The sequence below is a fragment of the Cottoperca gobio genome, chromosome 4, assembly GCF_900634415.1.
Source record: "Cottoperca gobio chromosome 4, fCotGob3.1, whole genome shotgun sequence".
In the NCBI taxonomy this organism is placed as follows: Eukaryota; Metazoa; Chordata; class Actinopteri; order Perciformes; family Bovichtidae; genus Cottoperca; species Cottoperca gobio.
This window is the reverse complement of record NC_041358.1, coordinates 5,546,946-5,568,106: the sequence shown is the minus strand read 5'-3', so window position 1 is coordinate 5,568,106 and position 21,161 is coordinate 5,546,946. Positions and strand designations below refer to the sequence as shown.

General features: G+C 38.7%; 1 protein-coding gene across 1 annotated transcript in view; it reads right to left on the bottom strand.

Moving 5' to 3' along the window:
• The window catches only part of lpp (LIM domain containing preferred translocation partner in lipoma), a 121,343-nt gene that overhangs the window by 84,428 nt on the left and 15,754 nt on the right, over positions 1–21,161 (bottom strand). The window contains exon 5 of the mRNA XM_029429366.1: positions 8,395–8,579. Coding sequence (XP_029285226.1) covers positions 8,395–8,575 — 181 coding nt within the window. The 5' untranslated portion in view covers positions 8,576–8,579. The remainder of the gene's footprint in view (positions 1–8,394; positions 8,580–21,161) is intronic.

The window sequence follows — 21,161 nt, the reverse complement described above, 5'->3', positions numbered from 1 at the left end:
AAAATAGGAGCCAGCCAGAGGTGCCACCGCCGTGACAAACCCCGGGTCTCTGCTGCAGTCCACGGAAACTTTATCCCTTCTACGTCACCCGATGTTTTTGCCATTTCTAATGAAACTAGAATCAACACAGCTGTTAAACACTTTCTGTTCTGCCGGTTTGCTCGGTGTTTATGCCGCCATGTCACGTCAAAGCAATGTGAACGAGGCAGAGTGAGAGCGGCTTCTGTGCCGTGAATGAAGCCAGCTCCATTTGTGACAATAGGGAGTTGAAAGCTCCAAGTGAGCACTAATGAGAGAAGCAGCAGGAAGACCTACTTAATACAACAACTTCCCCTGTCTTTATTGAGCAATTACTTTTAAGTAGCTTCTTTTTGAAAAAGGAATCCTAATCAGTGATTAAAGTTATTTGAGAGGCCATAAGAGGTATAATTGGTTATCGGGATTCGGAGTATTGTTAAGGGGGAGATAAAAGGGGTGGAGATGGATCCAGCTGTGACACTGGGACTAATATTAAACTTTGTTTTTCAAGTAAGTGACACATTAATAAACACTTCAAGTACTGTATATGATTAATGGCTGCCATTTTTTCATGGTCTTTTACTTGAACGAGAAAACGTTTTTGCAACACAATCCATAGTTTCAAGAGAAAAGAGAAAAGCCAGCAGAGAATAGTTCTTTGTAGAAAAAAAAAAGGATTAGTATATTCTTTAGGGGCTGAAGGCTGAGCATATGTTTACAGATTTACATATGTACAATAATATCAGAGTTATACGTGTGTAAGCGCTGGCCATCTGCTCTTTAACGACTTAGGACAAAGCCCAGCACGACTGCCTTTTCGCATTATGCATCCAACATTTTAGCGAAGGAAAGTGTTTGCAAAGGAAAGAGCAGAGGAGGTAAATCTGAAGAAACCTCAAACACAGGGCGAGATCACTATTTAAAAAACAAAACACCATGTTTGCCTGTGTGTTTGGGCGCACAGGACATAAATGATCTCGCAGGATGTGAACCTGATTTATTGCTGAAAGCTTGGTGTCTGTTAGCATTCACACGTTCACACATTCACACAAAATAAAGGCAGCGGAGTGAGACAGGGTGGGTCCACATGTGTCGCAGGAACGCTCAAAAACTTCTTCAGTAACTGACCCCTAAAATCTAAATAGCTCATTCTTTAATATTAGCACAGACATTAGGTCCATTGTAGGTACAAAATAAAATACAGAGCCGGGGGAGAGGGGGGGGGAATTATCGGAAATTCCACGATTAACGTTTAGGAGAAAATAAACTGATTTCCACATTATACATATTATAAAGTGGTTATAAAGAGGTGATATAAAAAGACATTGCATAAATTAACATGTTGGCTAATTTGACAACAGAGCTGTGTGACGGCTTGATGGATAACTTTTCAGAGAATATTTTATTTTTTATTTTATTTTACTTTTATTACTCCCTTCCGCCAGGTCCTTAATTATTTATTTGAACCTAGAATGGCTCGTATCATTACTGTAAAGATCTGTAGTGAAAATAAAAGACTGGCTTTACTTTATTCAGTAGCAAAACATCTTTAATCCGTTCCAGACAAACTGGCCAAAGTGTTTAAGTGTCAGTCCACATGCTTTATCTCCACATGTCCTTTCTAAATGTGCCGTGGCAGAGGTTGAGTGCACATTGTTTTGACATAATTATGGAGCCGCTTCATTCCATCTTCCGCTGGAGAAGAGCAGCTGAGCCCTGCTCTTAATTAGCATGATATGTATAGAGGAGTGATTTATGACTTCATTTGGTTTGGGGATGGAAGGGAAGGATCTGAGGTCTTTGGAGATAGGCTTGTTTTAAGTGTAAAGGAGCAGACCCAAATTGGCTTCTGCTACTCTGAGGAGAATTCCCACGGGAAGAGGAATTCAGATGAGGAACAATAGACGGATAGTGTTTTTGTATGAAAGAAAAGGAACAAATACAGAGAATAGGTGAAAGCTTTGGGAGCCACAGTTGTCCTTTTTTTCCATCTTAAAGCTTGAAACATCAAATGCGCTGAACAATTAGTGCCTCAAAATGCGATGTTAGGAAGGTCTGCTGAGGATGGAAAGTGTGATTCATCAAAAGGCAGAGAGGGGATCTTTGCTGTCATGTCTTATAAACAAGCGGGAGGGAGAGCAAAGGAAGCCAGTCGAATGTCACTGCTGTGTAAACTCAGCCACTTTCATAACATGAAACCTTTCCATTTAATAATGACACCAGTGATTGGTCGTTTCAGCATTTTGAACATGCAAATATCCATCTGCAGAGAATCTACTCTGTACAACGAGACTCAAAGGGTCTGTGGGCTGGGACTTGTGAGGGTATTCTAATGCTAGGAAGCACACTTCCACAGTGTAAATACTACGGTGACATTTAAACAGCATGACCATCTAATGGATGAATAATTTCATTTATTAGGAGTCTTAATCTCTCCGGTGGAGATCCCTTTTCATTGCACCTGTTAACTGTAGAAACCATCAATTAGCTTAATATCATATATAGATATTAAAAACTCTGAATGCAATAATGTGATTAGGTGTAAAGTATTTAATATGTACAGCACTAGAGCTAGGACAATATATCAGCCTGGGTCACACATCTTGTTACCGTTAACTAGAAGTGTTTATGGTAACTTAGGATCTGTGTCACCATTATGTTTATTAACTTTAAAAAGTCCCGTTCAGTAATCAAAATTATTTAAAAGTTTTTTAGGTGAAATGAAAATTGAGTGCCAGACTTTTTGCAAAGGAAATATTTGTATATACATCTATATGTATTAAAATAAATTATAAACAATTTATCTATTATATTGAGTATAAAATATATACTAAATTACATTTTGAAATATTGATCAGTACAGTGTTCATTTCGATAAGGAAAGACAGTTTTCATTGATTAAAACGATACGAAAATAGTTTATAGGTTTTCTTTGACTGTTAGTCAACTATAACTTGAATAAAGACAAATAAACAGGACGACTAAATATGATGTAAACTAACAAGAACATTTGACACAGGACTAAGGCAAAATGATCACCAGTACACACCAGTATCAGAGTATATGTATATTTTAGATGTATGGAATTTATCACAAAATGTGTAAGCTTGTGTTTTCTCATGATTATGATCAAACATCACTTTATGGCAGAGCAGTTCATGCAATCTTTTCCAGTGCGCAAATTAGTTTTTTGAACTCTTACTCAGCATTCAAACTTCCTTTGATTATGTAGAGACAACTTTGACAGACAGGATATAAAGAAAAATATTTTCACAACGCTGTGACCCTTTCGGATGGTGCTAAGATTTTAGAGAAGTGAAACGTCTCATTTCGGCTGCATAACAAACTCACAACAGAAATGTTATACAATGTAGACAAAAAGGTTATTTAAAAAAAGTCATGAGAAAACTTTGAAGCAAATATTAAAGAACCACAGAGTTCACTTGTAGAGACACACACACACACACACACACACACACACACACACACGCACACACACACACACACACACAAGGTATGTGTTCCACTTAGATAAAAGTGGCCTTTGTATGCGCTCACAGCGAGCGCCTGTGGGCTCTATGGGGACACAGACGCACTCATTGGTGGATTTCCTGTAAATTCTCCTGGTGACACCCATGAGGGACTCTGACATAACAACCGGTAGTCAGTTTGCCTCTGGCCAGTCAAGCAGGGAGGAATAAAAACAGCTTATGCACATGGTCGACAGTTTTGAACTGCTCAGAGCAAACAATTAGCGAGTTTCTGGTAAGTTGAGAAGTTTTGATCAAAAACAGCACTTCTCCGATGTTTTCAACTATGATCATCTCACCACAAAAAACTTATTAGCCTCCATAATCAACAGCAGACGTCGTGAAACACAACACCGTACTGCCACAAAAGACAAATCTGATTTGATATATTAAGTTATAGATTCTATATAAGATAAATATATTGTGAATGAAGCTGCTGGTGATGACTCAGTCACGTTCGGATCATTTTCTGGTGGTGCCGACACTTTTTGGAGCGCCATGTGAGTATTTACAGTCACTTCATACAGAAAAAAATCGTTCTAAACAGATATTTAAAGAAGCGGTTGGGAATTAAACAACAGCGCAAGAGGCTTGAGGTCTCTGATTATGTCATGTACCTATAAAGGGAAATATAAAATCACTGGTATGAAATCAAATGTGACCTCTGTCCTCGACATGGCACTCAACGCTCAGCTCTCGTGCGTAGTTCACATTGAAAGTCCCAGAGAGCAGACTAACAAGTCATCAACAAGACTATGCAAAACGTTTTTTACCAGGAACACATTTCTATGACTTTCAATAAAAACCTAAAAGGATGTGAAGGTATAAAGGAAGCTGCTGGCGTTAAACAGGCCTGCGAGGTCTCTTTGTTTACAAGAGATTGAAGGAAGGCCGTCTGTACCATCGGCCAATAACACAAAGGCTTTTGCAAACAATTTTTTAAAGCTCGACAGCATACGATAAATGACATACAATACTGCTGCAGCCAAACTGAAGCTAATATAATATATCTTTAAAAAGGTAGTTTTCTTTATCGCCGGGCTATTGCACTGGATTGCATTAGCTTGTACGGTTATTTGTGATATTTTGTCCAACTCTGCTACAGTGTGTTGCAGAGCTGCTCCCGGTCTGATCACACAAGCATTATATTTATATTATTTAGCAGGGTTACTACACCTTTTCCAAAGTCAAATTCAACCACTTTTCAAGCATTTTCAAGGTGCATTTCCACACTTCTCCAGCACCTTAGAGCTGTATTAAATGACATATTTATATAAAGTACATACTGTGTACAGTTTACTGATCATTTCCCTTCATCACACTATATTAGATGTCATTGTGTATATCGAATGTTATTTATTCATCTAAAAAGAGAATTATTCAGCCAGAGGGATTTATAATTAAAGTTACAATTATAATTTCAAGCACTTTATTCAAAATCCAAGCACTTTTCAAACCGTCCACTTGAAAGTGTTTTCAAGGATCTCCAGCACCTGTATGAACCTTATTTTAAATTCCCTAAAACAAATACAGTGAAATGTTGCAGCAAAGAAGGTGCATGAAAGAAGTGGAGCGCTGACCTCTCTATGCAAAAAGCAATCACTGCTGACGTCCCTGCTGTACATGTACCATATGAGATCAACTTAAACCCTAAAATCTGATCTGTTGTAAGAAATGTTGAGTGAAGGGTCACTTCTTCCTGCTGGGGCTTTAATCAGAACAAGTTCTCCCTAAAACATCCGAGGGCAGCCCTCGCTAACTGTGCACCGCCCCGTCTGCACCGGCTTCTTTGTCCGCACAATAAACACGGCCTCAGACGCTCGTCAGCCCCGGTCCTGGCCCCTGCCAGACAAAAGGGACAGCGAGGCGCTGTGCCAAATTGACGTGTCCCTAATTTTTATGCTAATCCTCAATTTCACATCAGACAGTCCGCACATTTGATATAAAAGATATTATATAAATAAAAAAGGGGAGACCCAGATAATCTGTTCATAAAGACATCTTATCCTTTGAGTGGAGATGTCTGCAGATGGCTTTACACATTTGCATGTTCAAAATGCTGACAACGACCAGTCACCGGTGTCATTATTAAATGTTAATGTTTTAATAAAAAATACCACTTGTATTTTGACTGCAACATGCTGCAGTTTTAGATATCAGGAATAAGAAAATAAATTATTAGTGTTTCTTCAATATTTCCCATTTCAATCAACAGTCTCGTTGACCTCAACTGAATCTTTATAATAAGCAGTGCATGTAATTACTGCAACAGTGAGAGATAGAAGAGAACAAGTGGAATTAACAGTTTATTCTCAAGTCACTGAGGTCATGAGATATGAACAATGCAACTGTGGCATGAATTCCAAAAACTAAAACATTTACATTACAACAATTATATCATCCACAGATGTCTCCCCTCCCTCTTTATATTGTTTCGTTAATCCTCTTAACGCCCGGACAATGATTAATTGTGGATAAAAAATTGTGTCGACGGTTCTAGATTAAATATTTTTTTGTAAAATTACATTTTGGAATTACAAGGCTTTAATGATGCCAGGAATCAACGACTAGGAATAGAATCTAGTTTTTTTATTTGCAAGAAATCTGTGAACATGGCTAGAGGTAAATATCAACAGTCAGGACCCGGAGTTCATTTCTTTATTCTCTGACAATAAACATGGAGGTAATGTCACTGAAATATTGTTTCATCAATATAGAAAGCTGTCATATAGGTGAAGCTAAACTATTTACACCAAAGGCCACATTTACAAAATGAAGACGATGGGATGACTGGTGATGGTGGTTTTGTTTTTCCTGTCAGTGGTGGGCAGAGCTCAAACAGGAGCCGTCTAAGAACTTCTTTTTTAACAAGACTTAACATCTGGAGTACGAGAGAGATCCACAACTCAAACCACAAACCCCCACAGACAGCAGGGTTTCCAACCTGACAGTGTGTTCGCTGCTTGCCAAATTTCATAACCGTTTCCCCTGTTTTGGAAATCTAGGGTTCTCAGGGGGGTTTGACTTTTAGATAATGTTCACATTACAACACGTTTAGCAGATGGGCAGGTGGGGGGGGGGGGCGACAAGTTCTACCTTTACTTCATAACAACTTGCTCACTGAAGACTTCAGGCTAACTGTGAATTTAATATTATTTGACACATATATATTTGAAATAAATCAATCAATAAAACAAAAACAATATAAATATTATTAATATTGATATAATATTTCAGGATTCAGGACATTTGTATCTTTATTTACAGTTGTATAAAGTTGTATAATTGATTTCCTATAAATTGCTGAAGCATCAACGCCTGGTATAGACTATAGGTAACACATGTCTTCATTTTAAAATTTGATTTATCATCAATAAAAAATGGCAACTAGCATTACTCTTATTTACTCTTCATTTGCATAACACACAGATGAGTTTCTTTAGTTCAGAAAGGCTTGTGCTTATAATAGATTTTAAGGTTCATATGGCCAAATATTACAAACACTTATATACTTATCTCAATGCCGATAGGAACCGAAATATTATATCTAATAATATGAGCCTCTCTCTGTACAGATATTACTCATCAAAGATGATTATGAAGGCTCTGTGGAGTCAGATCTGTCTCATGTAAAACAGACAGAGTTATGCTCTGTGGAGCACAGCCTCGGTGTTTGCTCAACTTAATACTACATCATCTTCAAAACATTTTGCCTGAGATGTTAATCTTAATAATTCCAGACTAACGCTGTTGCAATGGAACAAAGACTAATTAAATAAAGTAAGTTACGCATAGAAATGAAAACTCTACTAGTAAATGTGTTTATTGCATAATACCTTGTAGCAGTAGAAGCTTTTTTTATACAAACAAACCATCAGCTCCAAAGGGGCCCAAAAAAAGCAGACCATGCAAGGCTTCCGGGACTCACACATGACTGTAAACCACACTTCTTACACTGTATGTGTGTTAGAAATTAGGCATGCAACAAGGCCTCTGTCACAATGCAAATATGTGAGTATGTATGAAGCATATCCATCAAAAAATGTGCAAGTGTTGCAAGGCCTCACGGCTCCGCTTGATACGTGCACAGAGGCAAGACAAAGACAAAGTATTGGAGGTGATCAGTCTGAGCTGCCACATAAACACAGTCACACACGTCCCATCCGTACTTTGAGAGCAAAAGCTTAATAACCTGACACGAACACTCACTTTGTTCATTCCAAAGTTCTGATGCTGATAGAAATAAGGGCCAAAACTACAAACATAAGATCCATGTTGCAACTAGAATTACACTTAAATGTAAGGATCGATGATCAGTGTTACCATGACAATAAAATGCTCTCAGGCAGCATTGAGAGTTATGCTCCTATTCTCCAAACCTTTTGTTTTCATCATATTAAAACTATGGAAATCAATTTTAAATAGCTCTTCTATCTGGCAAATTATGGGTGAATAGTGATGTGATTTATTTGAACAAATACCATATTAATGACGTCTTTAACGCAGCTCAGTAGCTTTAAAGGGAAGTATTTAGACATTTGAAGTTGCGGTTTTCTCTGCTGTAGAGTGTACAGCTACGCACAATCAATACAATGAATTTGCTACACAAGTTCACTTGTTCCTGAGGGAAAGCTGTACAGTTCATTGTTGGGAGAAACAACTAATTTCAAGTGGAACATGATTGAGGACTGATAGTAACGTAATGTAGGAGATTCTGGACAGTGTGGGCTAAACTCCAACGAGTGGGAAAAAACACAACACTGTTCTTGATGTGTTGATTCAGAACGTGTCTAAAGTGACGGTATAAACGTTTCATTTGATGATATTAGTGATTTAGTGGCGTTACCTGCAGGGTCGGAGAGGGTGGGCTCTCCCGTCTGTTTGTAAGGGTTGAACTTGGGCTTGGGTGCGACCACAGGGGCAAATTTCTTGGGTGCCTGCTGCTGGGAGACGGAGATGCTCGCACTGCCCAAAGTAGTCTCCATCCTGGCAGCTACTTGTCCCGTCTGGTCGTTGTTGTTCCACATGGTTCTGATGAGGAAAGACAAAAGTTATGAAAGCGGAAGCTCGGACCTGTGACGTCAGGGCCGACATAACGTCAGTCTACTCGGTGATGGAGACTCTCTGGAAACCAACGGTCTTTAGAGCTGCAGTCGGAAATGAGGAGACTTAACTATGGATCACAATAGGATGAATCGATGTCAGAGAATAAAAGAATCCAGCTCCAAACAGGAAATAACACAACAACATTGATCTTGTAGTATTTTCAATCTAGAAGTCCTGCCAGCTGGATCATCGGTAAAAATGCTACATAATCCTGTTTCTTCAAGGACAGGAGCAGCAGTGATGCTGCCAGGGAAGTAAGAGGCCTGGACAAAAGTCAGAACGGCTCTCCTAAGTCAAACTGCAGCAGTCCTCGGAATAGCTTAAAGTTTAACTACAATTTCCAAAAATGATCACATTGAATAAATACACATAATTCATGTGTTTTATATAACAAAAAAATGAAAGCTAAACAATGGCGGCCGACCAGCTGCACTGCTACAGGACGTTAACACATAACCAAAGTGATGAGACTAATGGTGGGCAGGTAGTTTAAAAACTGATATGTAATGCAGTGTGTCCCACGCTGTAGTAATGCATCTATTTAGATCAGGTTATCTTCTCAATCCAATGTTGTTTAAAGCGTACCTGAAGGAGGCGTCCTTAACATCATGTTCCCATACAACAAAACTGCATTCTCAATTAGGATTCTGGGGAAATCAGCAGCTCGATATCCGTATTGTGAGTAAGACCTGCACGGTGTAAAACACCTTACATGCGTCACATTATTTCTCAGTGGCACTAAGGATGTGTGCATAATAATGAGCTGGCTGGCCACGGTCTCAATAATTATGAGTGTGTAAGATTAAAGTCTACTTTTTTGCATTTCAACTATTGAGTCAGATTATTATAATAATAATAATAATATTATTGTGTATGGTAAAAAACAAGGTAATACACACAGTGTTCTGACATGCATCCATGTCTCCAATTTAATAAAGTAACAAAGTGTCAAAGAGGAAAGGAAATCACTTTGAACTCCGAACCTTTTTTACACGCATCCTGTCTTGCAATGCCTACAGCAGAACAACAAATCAGAAACAGTGATGTGTGAGACAAAGCGCGGCGAAAACAACAAAGTATTTTCAAACCAGAAAGACTTCATAACAGAAAAGCATTCAAAACGGACCCTTCAGTGTTGATGCAGCCGTCAAAAACCAGATCAAATCAGTGTCTACAAGTCGTGTAGAGACATAAACAGGGATTCATTCGTTTCTAATTATATTTATTTATTCATCTTTGTTGTTTTTTATGGTGGGATTGAAAATGTTACATCAATGTTGATAGCTAATCAATATAATAACTTTTATTATTACATTTTATTTGTGAACTTCTTGTGGCCTTTATACAGTTACAGTGAAAACAACAGAGTAAAAGACTTTGCTGTGGCTGAGGACACAAACATCCAGTATTTCACCATCGCATTCTGAAATCACTTGAAATATTTGAACTATTTATACGCCGCGCTTTTTCCCATCCTTCTTTTTGTTTGTGTTTGTTGTGCTGTGTTCTGATGTTTTTTTTGCTGTTTATTATCCTCAGTCTGACTGATACAGGGTTTACATTCTTTCTCTGGAGCACAGGAGAAAAAAAGCCCACGCACAATCATCTTTTAATATCTGCTCAAATCCCTGCTCCTCCTGCCGCCTGAATGCTTCTTACTTTTGATATTTTTCCCTGCTCTTAATGCTGCGATTCAGACACGCGCTGATGTCTCACACCCACCTGTCCTTTCAATGCAAATGCTTTCATTTCTCGACGCTCAGATGGCTAACAAAATAAAAGATGAATTAAAAAGGAGGGAAAAAAGGAGAAATGATCTTAGAATGTGTGAGTAATACACGACATGCTGAATGGGAAATGTCTGTTTCAGTGTGTGCTTACATATTTTTGATGATGGCAAATAAATCACAGTGGGGTGTCACTTTATGCGTTCTGGGCCCTAAAGTGCACATTAAACCCACTAAAATCTATTAGTCTCTTATATAAAATGAGGTTTCTTCATAACCAATTATTTATGTGCCATTCTGGGAACACAAACCTGAACCTCTAACAATGACGACCTCATATAATAATCACTATATTATTATGTTATTTATTTATTATTGCTTGCGTTTTTCCTATAAACTCTGAAGTGAGGTGACTTCAAACTAAAATATACTTTCTATTGGAGAAGTGGTCTCTACCAAAGAAATGTTGCTATGGAGTTTTAAAAAATTAGATTTTTTTCACTTTTGAGCACCACAACCTCCGCTATTGTGTTGAGGTGGAGGAAGAAATCTCACTGACGGAAGTACAAACTAAATATTCTTCAAAGAACGAGTGTTACCGGGAAAACGCCAAAGACCTCACGTGCAACTCCTCAACACAGAGGAGGAAGTGCAAACTCCTATTACATATCAAATATTCACAGACTTACTGTATCACCTTATACACGCTATACACGTTATACACGTTATACACCGTTATACGCGGTTATACACCGTTATACACCGGTATACACCGGTATACACCGTTATACACCTTTATACACTCCCTGTTAAGAGAGGAGAATAGTTCCTAAAATGTAGATTTCTAAGATCTGACTTTTAAAGCATTCGAAAATGAAGCGATCATCTTTCCAAAATCCTGACATATTAATCGTAAAAGTAAATTAATTATTTAGCTACTTTATTCAAGTTATTTGCTTTATAATTATTTGTGCCTCCTAGTTCCATAAATTCGGAGGTGCACGATCCAGGGCCGCGCAACTTTGCGGCTTATGCAAAATACGCGACGACGATTTCTGAATCGCACACCCTCAGGCCAGCGACCAGGACCGAGGATAACAATGTTAGTCCATCTCTCAATACTTTGACTTCCTAAAACAGCTGGGCACTGTAGTTTTTAGCAACGGTATATTTTAACTGATCCTGACAATTTTTCAACTCACAATATTGCATCACCTCTTAGACATCATGAGACATAAGTCGAAACAAAGAACCTACTGTAGTCCGATTTGAAGGCAGAAGGGAGCGCACAGAAAACCATCCACTGCCAGGAAGCTGAGGAGTCCCACAGAGAGACAGGAGAAGCCGGCCTCCTTTCTGCAGTTGTTTTAAGGGTTCAGCATGTTAATTAATTGACTGTGATCAAATGGCTCCGTGACTGTTTACACCACAAACAACTCAGCAGTGTTATTAAGGCTCAATATATATAATATAATATAATAATGTGTAATTGTGTGTTTGCATTAATACGTGCATGTACATCCACACTTGTGTTAAAAATTATGTCAATTCGGCCATTCACATCGGGGTGAAACACTTGAGTGGTTAAACCGTTTGCTCAAATTTATTCCCACATGGCGAACGTTCGTCTCCCATCGCTCCTGGAAGTGACAAAGTGCTAGCTTTTGTGATTCATGTCAGGGATTGAGTGCTTCTACCAATACCGCCCACCGCTGCTCAAAGTGTAACAGTAGGCATGGTCATGTGACTCATTTCCTGTTTCATTTTGGTCTCAGTCTTTCATTTCATCGAGTTAGGTCCAGATCATTAATTGCTGCGTGGGGAACAAGGCCTTGTTTGGATATCTACATAATGTACTTTATATTATAATATATTATATTTACTTAAATTTTTTAGATCACTATTGCCATCTCTTTTATCTTCATTTTATTCTAAATGTATGTATTTATATTTTATTTTTATTTTTTTAAATATAAATATTATTGTTTCTTTTAAATAGTCTTTTTTTACTAAATATTTATTATTACTCTCTGTCCCTCGATGTATAGAGGTATTTACCTTAGAAGAATAAGATAGTACAGAGCACTTTGCATTACAGTGGGACCCTCCAGGGGAAACCACGTAAACTGCGTGTAAATATTTATATTAATAGTCTTTGAATCTGTTTCTAAACAGTCACAACCTTTGGAGTTTCCACTTCACGCTGCGCATTTTAGTTCTGTGGGAGGAAACCAGAGCAGCCAGAGGAAACCCACACAAACACAACATATGCAGCACATAGCATGTGTGTAGAATATGCTGTAAACATATTGTGACTCAACAGATGTGGCCTCATTGTATCTCAGACCTTTCTCCTGCACTGGCACATTATGTGGAGAGCGGTCTGATGATGCGAGACTAAACATGGCATGCTTTTATGCTCATTTAACTTTGACTTAGTGTTCTGTGATCTCCTGCTACTTAATAAGCTAAATAATGCATTTGCTTACCGTTCTTCTGTATCAGCTTTGATGTGTTCAGCTATAAAAAAAACTAAAAGTTCCTCCCTTGTGCAACACAAGAAGACGTACAAATGAACGCACGCATACACACAATAGATTGATATAAGTGAGGCATGGGGCACAGGTCAAAAGTGCACCTGCAGTCGAGAGAAATACGAAATATAAAAAAAGGCCGCATCTGTAGAGAAGCCTCATGAAAGGAAAGTCAATTCTGATTGCCGGGGTAGTTACAAGATGACTCACAAAAGCTGTGACACCCTGTTTAACAGTTTGCTTTATGAGGGCACGGCAGTCGGTCTGTCTTCTCACAGCTGTTCCACTGCACTTTTACAGCTGTCATTGAGGAACTGCTGCAGGTGTTTCTGCTGCATTAATCTTTCATATCCACCAAGGAAACTATCAGACAAAACCATCCAAAGAGGACCACAGAGTACAAAATTCCAACATAAAATGGCAGAGTTCACAGATTTCCTTTTTTTTTGGGGGGGGGGGGGTGGGGAGCATGACATGCTTTCTATAAACCTTTTTTGTAGCTAGGAGACTGAATCGCATGTTGAAATTGTAAAAAAACCTGCAGAACTTGAAATGGCAGCGTTCAGGATCTTCTGCTTTTAAAAAGCTGCAGTAGCTTCAATAGTTTCTCTTTTGTCTCTCGTGTTCTTACCTTGAAAAGTGTTTTGTCAAAAATGTTCACACTGTGAGGTGAAAATGTGAGATGACTAACAGATGAACTTAGTAGAGAGTAAGTCAAAGCATACAATCTCAAACTTGCCTGTTCAACAGCTTTTACCAAACATTATTCAAACGCAGTAAACGGTGGATCAATACACCTTTAGTGCTGTATAGTGAGTATTTACAGCGGCAGGATGTGTACGTGTGAATGACTTAAAGGAGCAGTGTTCACAGTGTACTAGAGAAACATGTTGCAACAGCAAACAGTTTTGGGACACAAGAGGAAATAAGATATATCAGGTTTTGGCATTTAAAACTAGCCTGTACATTAGTAAATGTATTATTTTCACAGCCTTTAAAAGGAAAGCTGTAGTCGCCAATATGTTGTAGTGGCCGTTTTTACAACGCTCCAAGTTCATAGAACTGAGATACGTTGCCGACTAAGTGGCCTGACGCGTGTTCCAATGAATTACAAACCTTTTGTGAAGACGCGATGTGCTCGAAACTTGAACAAGGGATTATTGAAAATAAATTACAGTGTCACTGCAGGTGACATAACCTTAGCATAGTCCACCTACTGTATATCAATATATAAAAAACTATACAAAAACAGTGGTATTCATTTAAATAATATTTAACACCTATTATGTAATAAGTCAACATGTGTTGACATGTGTGCTTAAGTGGCTCTTGTTTATATAAAGTCATGATACATTTCAAATATTAATCTAATATACTTGCTGAATCCATAACTGTTTGTCCACTGCAGATGTTTGATTACACATTTTGAGCCATTACGCCCAAGTTTGATAGCAATCTGGTGGTTTCTTTACACAACAATACAAAACAGGAGACTGCAAATGAAAAAGAGCAAATGTCCTCCAAAAAACTATTTTACAAATTCTGTACAGTATAATGTATATTATATATATTATATGTCCAGTGCTGTCCATAATACTGCATGTGTTCATGTATATCTGTAAGGTTTATAAGAAAGAGTGAAGACTTAAAGGGCAATAATGTGGCTTTTCTCCCACATTGTGCTCCGTCCCAGGAGTAGAGTTCAGTTAAAACTACACGGCCATTGGTTCACTAGTCACCGATCAAAACATCACTTCAAAGAAAAAACTGCACAGATGAATATGGAGATACACTTTGGCTGGCAGATTCTTCATAACAAATAGAGGGGTGGGAGGCAACTGGGATTAGCACTCACGGTTTGTGACGCAACGTGCGGAGGGTCGGCCATGCAGATGAAAACGCTTTAAAAATTAAAGGTTCCCATCTGCGAGAGGTTGCTGCTGAGTCTTCCCAGCATTGGACTCGCTCTGCTTTAGAGCGCTGGTTGAATGGCTGAACAGGTTAATGCGACATTACACAAACAAGAGCTCGCTCCATGCACTGCGCTGTTTGGAAACAGGGAAGAGCAAAGAGTTCAAGTGGTCATTATGGATCTTGAAATGTTTTTGTGCAGAAGGGTAAATATTTGAAAGTGCAGGAAGTCTGACACCATGCGATGTGTTGGCATATTAATAAAAGCAAAAAGGCTGTTTTGGACCCCTTTCAACTGTTGAAAATTTAATGCTGGAAGCGAAACACCGGTGTCAGGTCAAACATCATGTTCTGAAACATAGCCACTGCAAACAGCACAGTCACATGAAAAAGATCATCTCAGAGCAAAGGATGGGTGATGGCTGCTGATGCTGCTAATTTACAGGCATTTATAATCAGGATATGCAACACAGGTACTCTTAATGTTAAATGGCACATGCAGAAATAATCTGTACATTACCCAGAGTTCTTTGTCGCACAATGACCTGGATATAATCCAGTTGACATATTTAGGATTGTAATGCATGTAAATGTGAGAAAGTAAGTAAGAATTTATTTCTTTATCCCTTTAATACAGGAATTAGTATTTTTTTATTTATCCCTATAAAACATGTAGGGTATGGATTAAGTAAAGTAAAACATCACTGTTAAATCCCGACACAGTGAGAGGTCTTGGTAAATCCCAAGACGGGCATCAGATATTATCTTTTTTATTAATCAATGTCTGAGCCAGCACCTCTCAATAAAACACGTTGTCAAAACTGTGCAACAAGACATTTTAAGAAGCCAAAGCCAGACTGCGCTCTCTTATTGGTAACAAAACTTTAAAAACATTAATCTGCAATTTGTGTTTTTTTAAATATAAATCTCTTTCGGGTGAATAATGCTTTAGAATAAAAACTTTGAAATACAGAAATAGAGTTTTGTGTAAGGCTGCAACTGGCGATTATTATCATTATTCATTAAAATGCCCAATATTGTATAAAATAAAAAGTTCCTAAAAGTTTTTAAGAGGTGGTCACGGTCCAGATGCCAGCGTTGAGCGAGCAAAAGGCAGTGAAGAAGACTGCTAAAGGCCCTGTCACACATATCCGTATGACAGAAAGGTATGCTGGCGTATATGAACATTTGTCAGAGTCCAAATACGTCCAACTTTTCATCGGATTGGAAAAGTGAACATATACAGATACGCATGTCTAACCTATTGATAGAGCATCACTTACTCATACAAAATGTATCAGACGAATACCCAACAAATGCATAAGATATACAAAAATATGGCGTATACAACAATATCAGCAACACGCTGGTTTACGTTGATATAAGGGAAGGTATAAGTAGCATTCGTTAAGAGCAGGCGGTGTTACGCTAGGGTGCGTTGTTGAACGCTGATGTTTTGAGCATGTTCAAAATTACCGGACGTACCCGACGTGTGCTTCATAAGATATGCAGACGTTACGTTACGTTAGACATACGTGAATACGGAATACGTACGTGAATACTTACCTACATAAATATAGTACGTAAATACTTACCTACATAAATATAGTACGTAAATACCTACGTGACTACGTTAGAGGAACGTTAGATATAGGCTACGACGGCTGACGCTGAATCCTACTGCGTGTATTGATAACGAGTGGATACCCTATTCCTACCCTATGTTAAGATGATGCCTGACGACAGAGTAACTTATTAAAAGTGTTTCTACAGTACAGCTAGCGTTCAGCTAGCGTTTTGGGAGCTTATTGGTTTGTATATAGTATATAGCAGTGTTTCCCATACCATTGTCTTGGCAGGGCGCTGCCTGAAATTCAAGGTATTCATTTTTTTTTCCTCAAATTAAAATAAAAAAATATATTTTGTATTCCCAACTCACTGTTCACATTGACAGGTGCTCTTTTAATAAATAAACTAAACGCTGATGCTATTGATCTAATTTATGTGCACGTTTCAGTTTGTACTGTCTACTCTGCGCATTCACATTCTCTCCTTCGCTCCGTTTTGCGAAGGGCGGGGCTTCGCAGCTGACACACACACGCATGTGCGCGCACACCTACAGAGCGGAAGAAAGGAGAGGGGAGAACTAAATAGAAACCGTGCCGCGCACACAATCTCCCCTCGCCACGCACGCAATTTTGAGCTACTTTTCATATACGCCGGCATGTTTCTGCCATACGGAGCTGTGTGACTGGGCCGTATGTCTGGTGTGTTCGGCGTATCGTCTGCGTTCTTTGAACGATCACAATTTACCCTTCATTTATATCAACGTATTGCCAATATTTCGTATACGCCGCCATACGTTTCTGCCATACGGATATGTGTGACAGGGCCTTAACAAGCAAACACGAACATAAACAATGCCCCCCACCATTATATGATTAAATAATTACAACATTCCAGGAGTCCAATGTGAAGTCTCTGAATGTCTCGTTTCCAACAAATCACAGAAATTCATCTTAAAATCGGAGAAAAGCGATAAATCCTCACAACTGAGAAAGCTGGAAGCAGAGAATTGTCCTTTATTGTATTATAGTTCAATCGATAGGAAAAAAGAGGACATTATTTTTCTGACAGTTGCCGAATCAGTTAGATTAATCGTTCTGTCATCTTGTGTTTGTGTAATTTATTTAATAATTAATGGTGGTTTATTAAAGTGATTCTAGAATTGTTTTATTCAACTGGTAAATGTTTTAGACTTCTACTACTGATAATCAGATAATAAATGACATTTCTATGAGGATTATATTTATACCGTTATATCTCAAGTAGTTTTCTCAGTGATCCCGCTCTGATGTACTGTAGCCCATTAAAGGAAATCTTCAGGTGCATTTGTTGGCCATATCATTTTTGTCGCGGCCCAATTTTGTCCCACAACCTTTCACAAAGAAGTGAAAGTGAAACCGGTGACTTCACATTACAGAAAACAACTTCTGTTGGAGTTCACCTTTAACACCAACAGCAATCCGTCCCGTTTCAACGCTGTGCCTCACGGCCACTTGCTGTAAATCAACCGGCCACTCAACACAAACCAGCCAAGACAACACGGGGTGAGAAAGCTAGCAGGCAAAATCACCTGCTTGTTGTGTCAAAGCAAGTGTGTTCAGAGCTCGTTGAAGAAGAGGGTCTCAATCACAACTCATCGTGTCCACGCTCAGACTCTAACCCGACAGGAAGGGGCTGATAACTGTTTGACAGAGACGGGCGGGCAGCGAGAGTTCCCCAGAGAAGAGAGAACAAACTTGTTTGGCGGGTTGCAGCAACGGCTACTCGCCTACTTCTACATCAGCGGTGCAACTGTGTGCTCTTTGTTTCATATCTACAAACAATGTGTTCATCATATTTCTCTTAATAATCTTTTATCAGGTGCTTTAATTAACTGTCACTGTGTGAGTTTTAAAAATGCTAATTATGCTTTCATCTTTGGCGGGTAACCGTATAACAACATGCTTTACAGCTACAGGCTACCTGGCAGTCAGCTTTTAAACACGAGGAGCGCGCCGCTTGTTACAGGCCAGAAGATTTCAGACCCATTTGTACAAGGAGCCATCAGACAGCCCGTGTAAAGCCTCTCATAATTAGGCTAATTACACCGAGGGATAATGTGAAGGTTAATCAAATGATAAACATTGCAAATACAGATTTGTTTTCCCCATTAGCTATTGTGAAGACCCCAACCAGTTGATAACCATTACAAATGAGATTTGGAGCTGTGACTACTACAAAGAGTAAAAACCCCACCCCCACCCCGCACCACCTCCCTGAGCTAAGAAAAAGAAGAAGGAAAAAACAGAACAGGATAACAGGTTAGAAAAGAAACGCTGCACTGCTTTCATTTCACTGTTTAGACATCATGTGAAATGCGTTCTTCTTCACAGGGTGAACTCTGCTACTGTACGTCTTCATTACAGAAGCCCATATTAAATTGTCAGCTGGAGGTGGAGGTGTGGCATTTTCAGGTTTCTCCCTTTGCTTAAATGGTAAAAGGATTTATACAGCACTTTCCTACCTTACCAGACAAAGTGCTTTACAATTTGCTTCTCATTCACCGATTCACACAAATATCCAGGTTCTCAAAGATATGATTAGACCATCATAGATCCTTTGAGTCTCTTATTTGATTCAGTGTTTTTTCAAGGAGGAAGCATGTGTATGTAGTATGTGTGCGTAAACAGATTATTAAACAGGCCAAGGGGGTCAGGGGGCCCCAAAGAGACAAGAAAATGACCTCAAAAACAGCAAAAAACAAATAAACTACAAACTACAAATAAAGGCAAGATGACCACAAAGAGACGCTGAATAACTACAAACAAAGCAGCTGTTTAGTTGTTTCATGTTTCTTTCAGTCTGGGTTTAAGGGTTTGAGCTGGTTACATCAGCTGTTTTCAGTCACAACAGTCCTGTAAATGTGCTCTAATCCACAGATATTAAACTGGTATGTTCCATCTTTGGCTACAGGATGTTTGATTGTTGATGCAGGAAGAGAAAGCAGAACTTTCAGTCCTGGATATATTTCTGACCTCTTCGTACCATTTGAGCCTGTACATAATTCAAGATCCTCAGGCAGGAAGAGGTCTTTTATCTGCACCAGAGTCCCGGGGGTCTCTCTCTCACACTCTCTCATCAAGTAATTAAGCTCAAATGTATACGCTCACAAAACCTTTTTCAGAGCTGCCCCCAACTCTCTCCTCTCTCTCACACACACACACACACACACACACACACACACACACACACACACACACCACACACACACACACACACACACACACACCACACACACACACCACACACACCACACACACACACACACACCACACACTACGAAGTATTTATATCCTACAATATGTATTCAGTTCGGCCAGACACAGATGTGTGTGCTTTTCATCTTCATCTCTGACCTCCCCACATTACTGACGGCCAGTATACAATGTCAGATTCACGGTCAAAAATGTTCTCACTGCAGTGCCGAGTTAGTCCGAACTTTTGAAAAAAAACCTTCCATAATATCTGGTGAACACTTAATATCAAGTCCCTGTATTTTCCATACTTGCAGAGATGCACAGTAACATTGTGGGTCTGATGCAAGGAAATAGCAGTGGCAATCTCTTTAATACTTAAACTTTCTATCAAGAAGTGACAATCGTGGCACAAGTTCTCCAACCTGCACCTTTTTTTTTTTTTTGAACGGCCATTTTGTCTTTGAAGTTTTTAAATGTACTAATAAACTAAACATTTTTTAAACATTCATAAATAAAAAGAGGGTCAAAAAAGTGAGAAAGTCTCCTGTTTGAATATGCTCTCTGCACTTCTTTTGTTTTTTAAAAGTGCCATCAACTTCAGAAATACAGCGAAAAAAGGGATTACATTGCTGCATCACTGGGGCACAATAATAATAATAATAATAATAATAATAATAATACCACGTATTCCAGTGGATAACAGCCACGTTTGTTAAAATAACACCTCAAAACTTCCTAACAAGATTTGCATGACTTTTCTGAACAGCTGTTGAGTAGTTTACTTGAGTTGTTGGCCTTTGCTCCCTAATGACAGAAGAACAACTTTTTCTGTAAATATGTGAATCTGACTTTAATGCTGACTGACAGCTTGTATTGGCTTGGGATATATCAAATAGAATTGGATGGCTTGCATGACTGGAGTATGTGCTCCTTGATACTGCAAGTGGTAAGATGCGACGTCTCAGGAGTTTTATCTTATCTGAGTCTCAGGAGGTTACTGACTGACAGCTGTAAATATATCACAACACAACCATAACCATCTCCCGCATACCTCCGTGGTAGAAAGCAGACTTGAAAAAAATAGATTTGCATCAACAATAAACAAAGAAAGGATCTGTATATTTCACATTTTCAGCAAATCAATAGCAAATGAGAGAAGATGAGCTCCCTTCACCTGATTGTAATTGGTAATGTTCTGCTACAGAAACAGTATGATGATGGATTCACGAATGCAACCTTTAGATGAGAATTTAACAATGCTGTGGCAGAGTTACTCAAGAAAAACATTATTAGGAATAGAACTAAAGAAAGGTGTTCAACTGAATAACGATGCTCAGAAAGAAGATGTCATTGTGTAAGACAGCGAGGAATGTAATCCTGCAGAACAACCTTTTACTTAAACGACATCATTTACGTTTCAAATTAGGCTTTTGTATTTCAGTTCATTTGACAAATTGTCACATTCTTCTTTAAAAATACTGTCCCACTTTCTATCTTACTTGTAAAATTAATCTGAAGGGCTTAAACAAATAA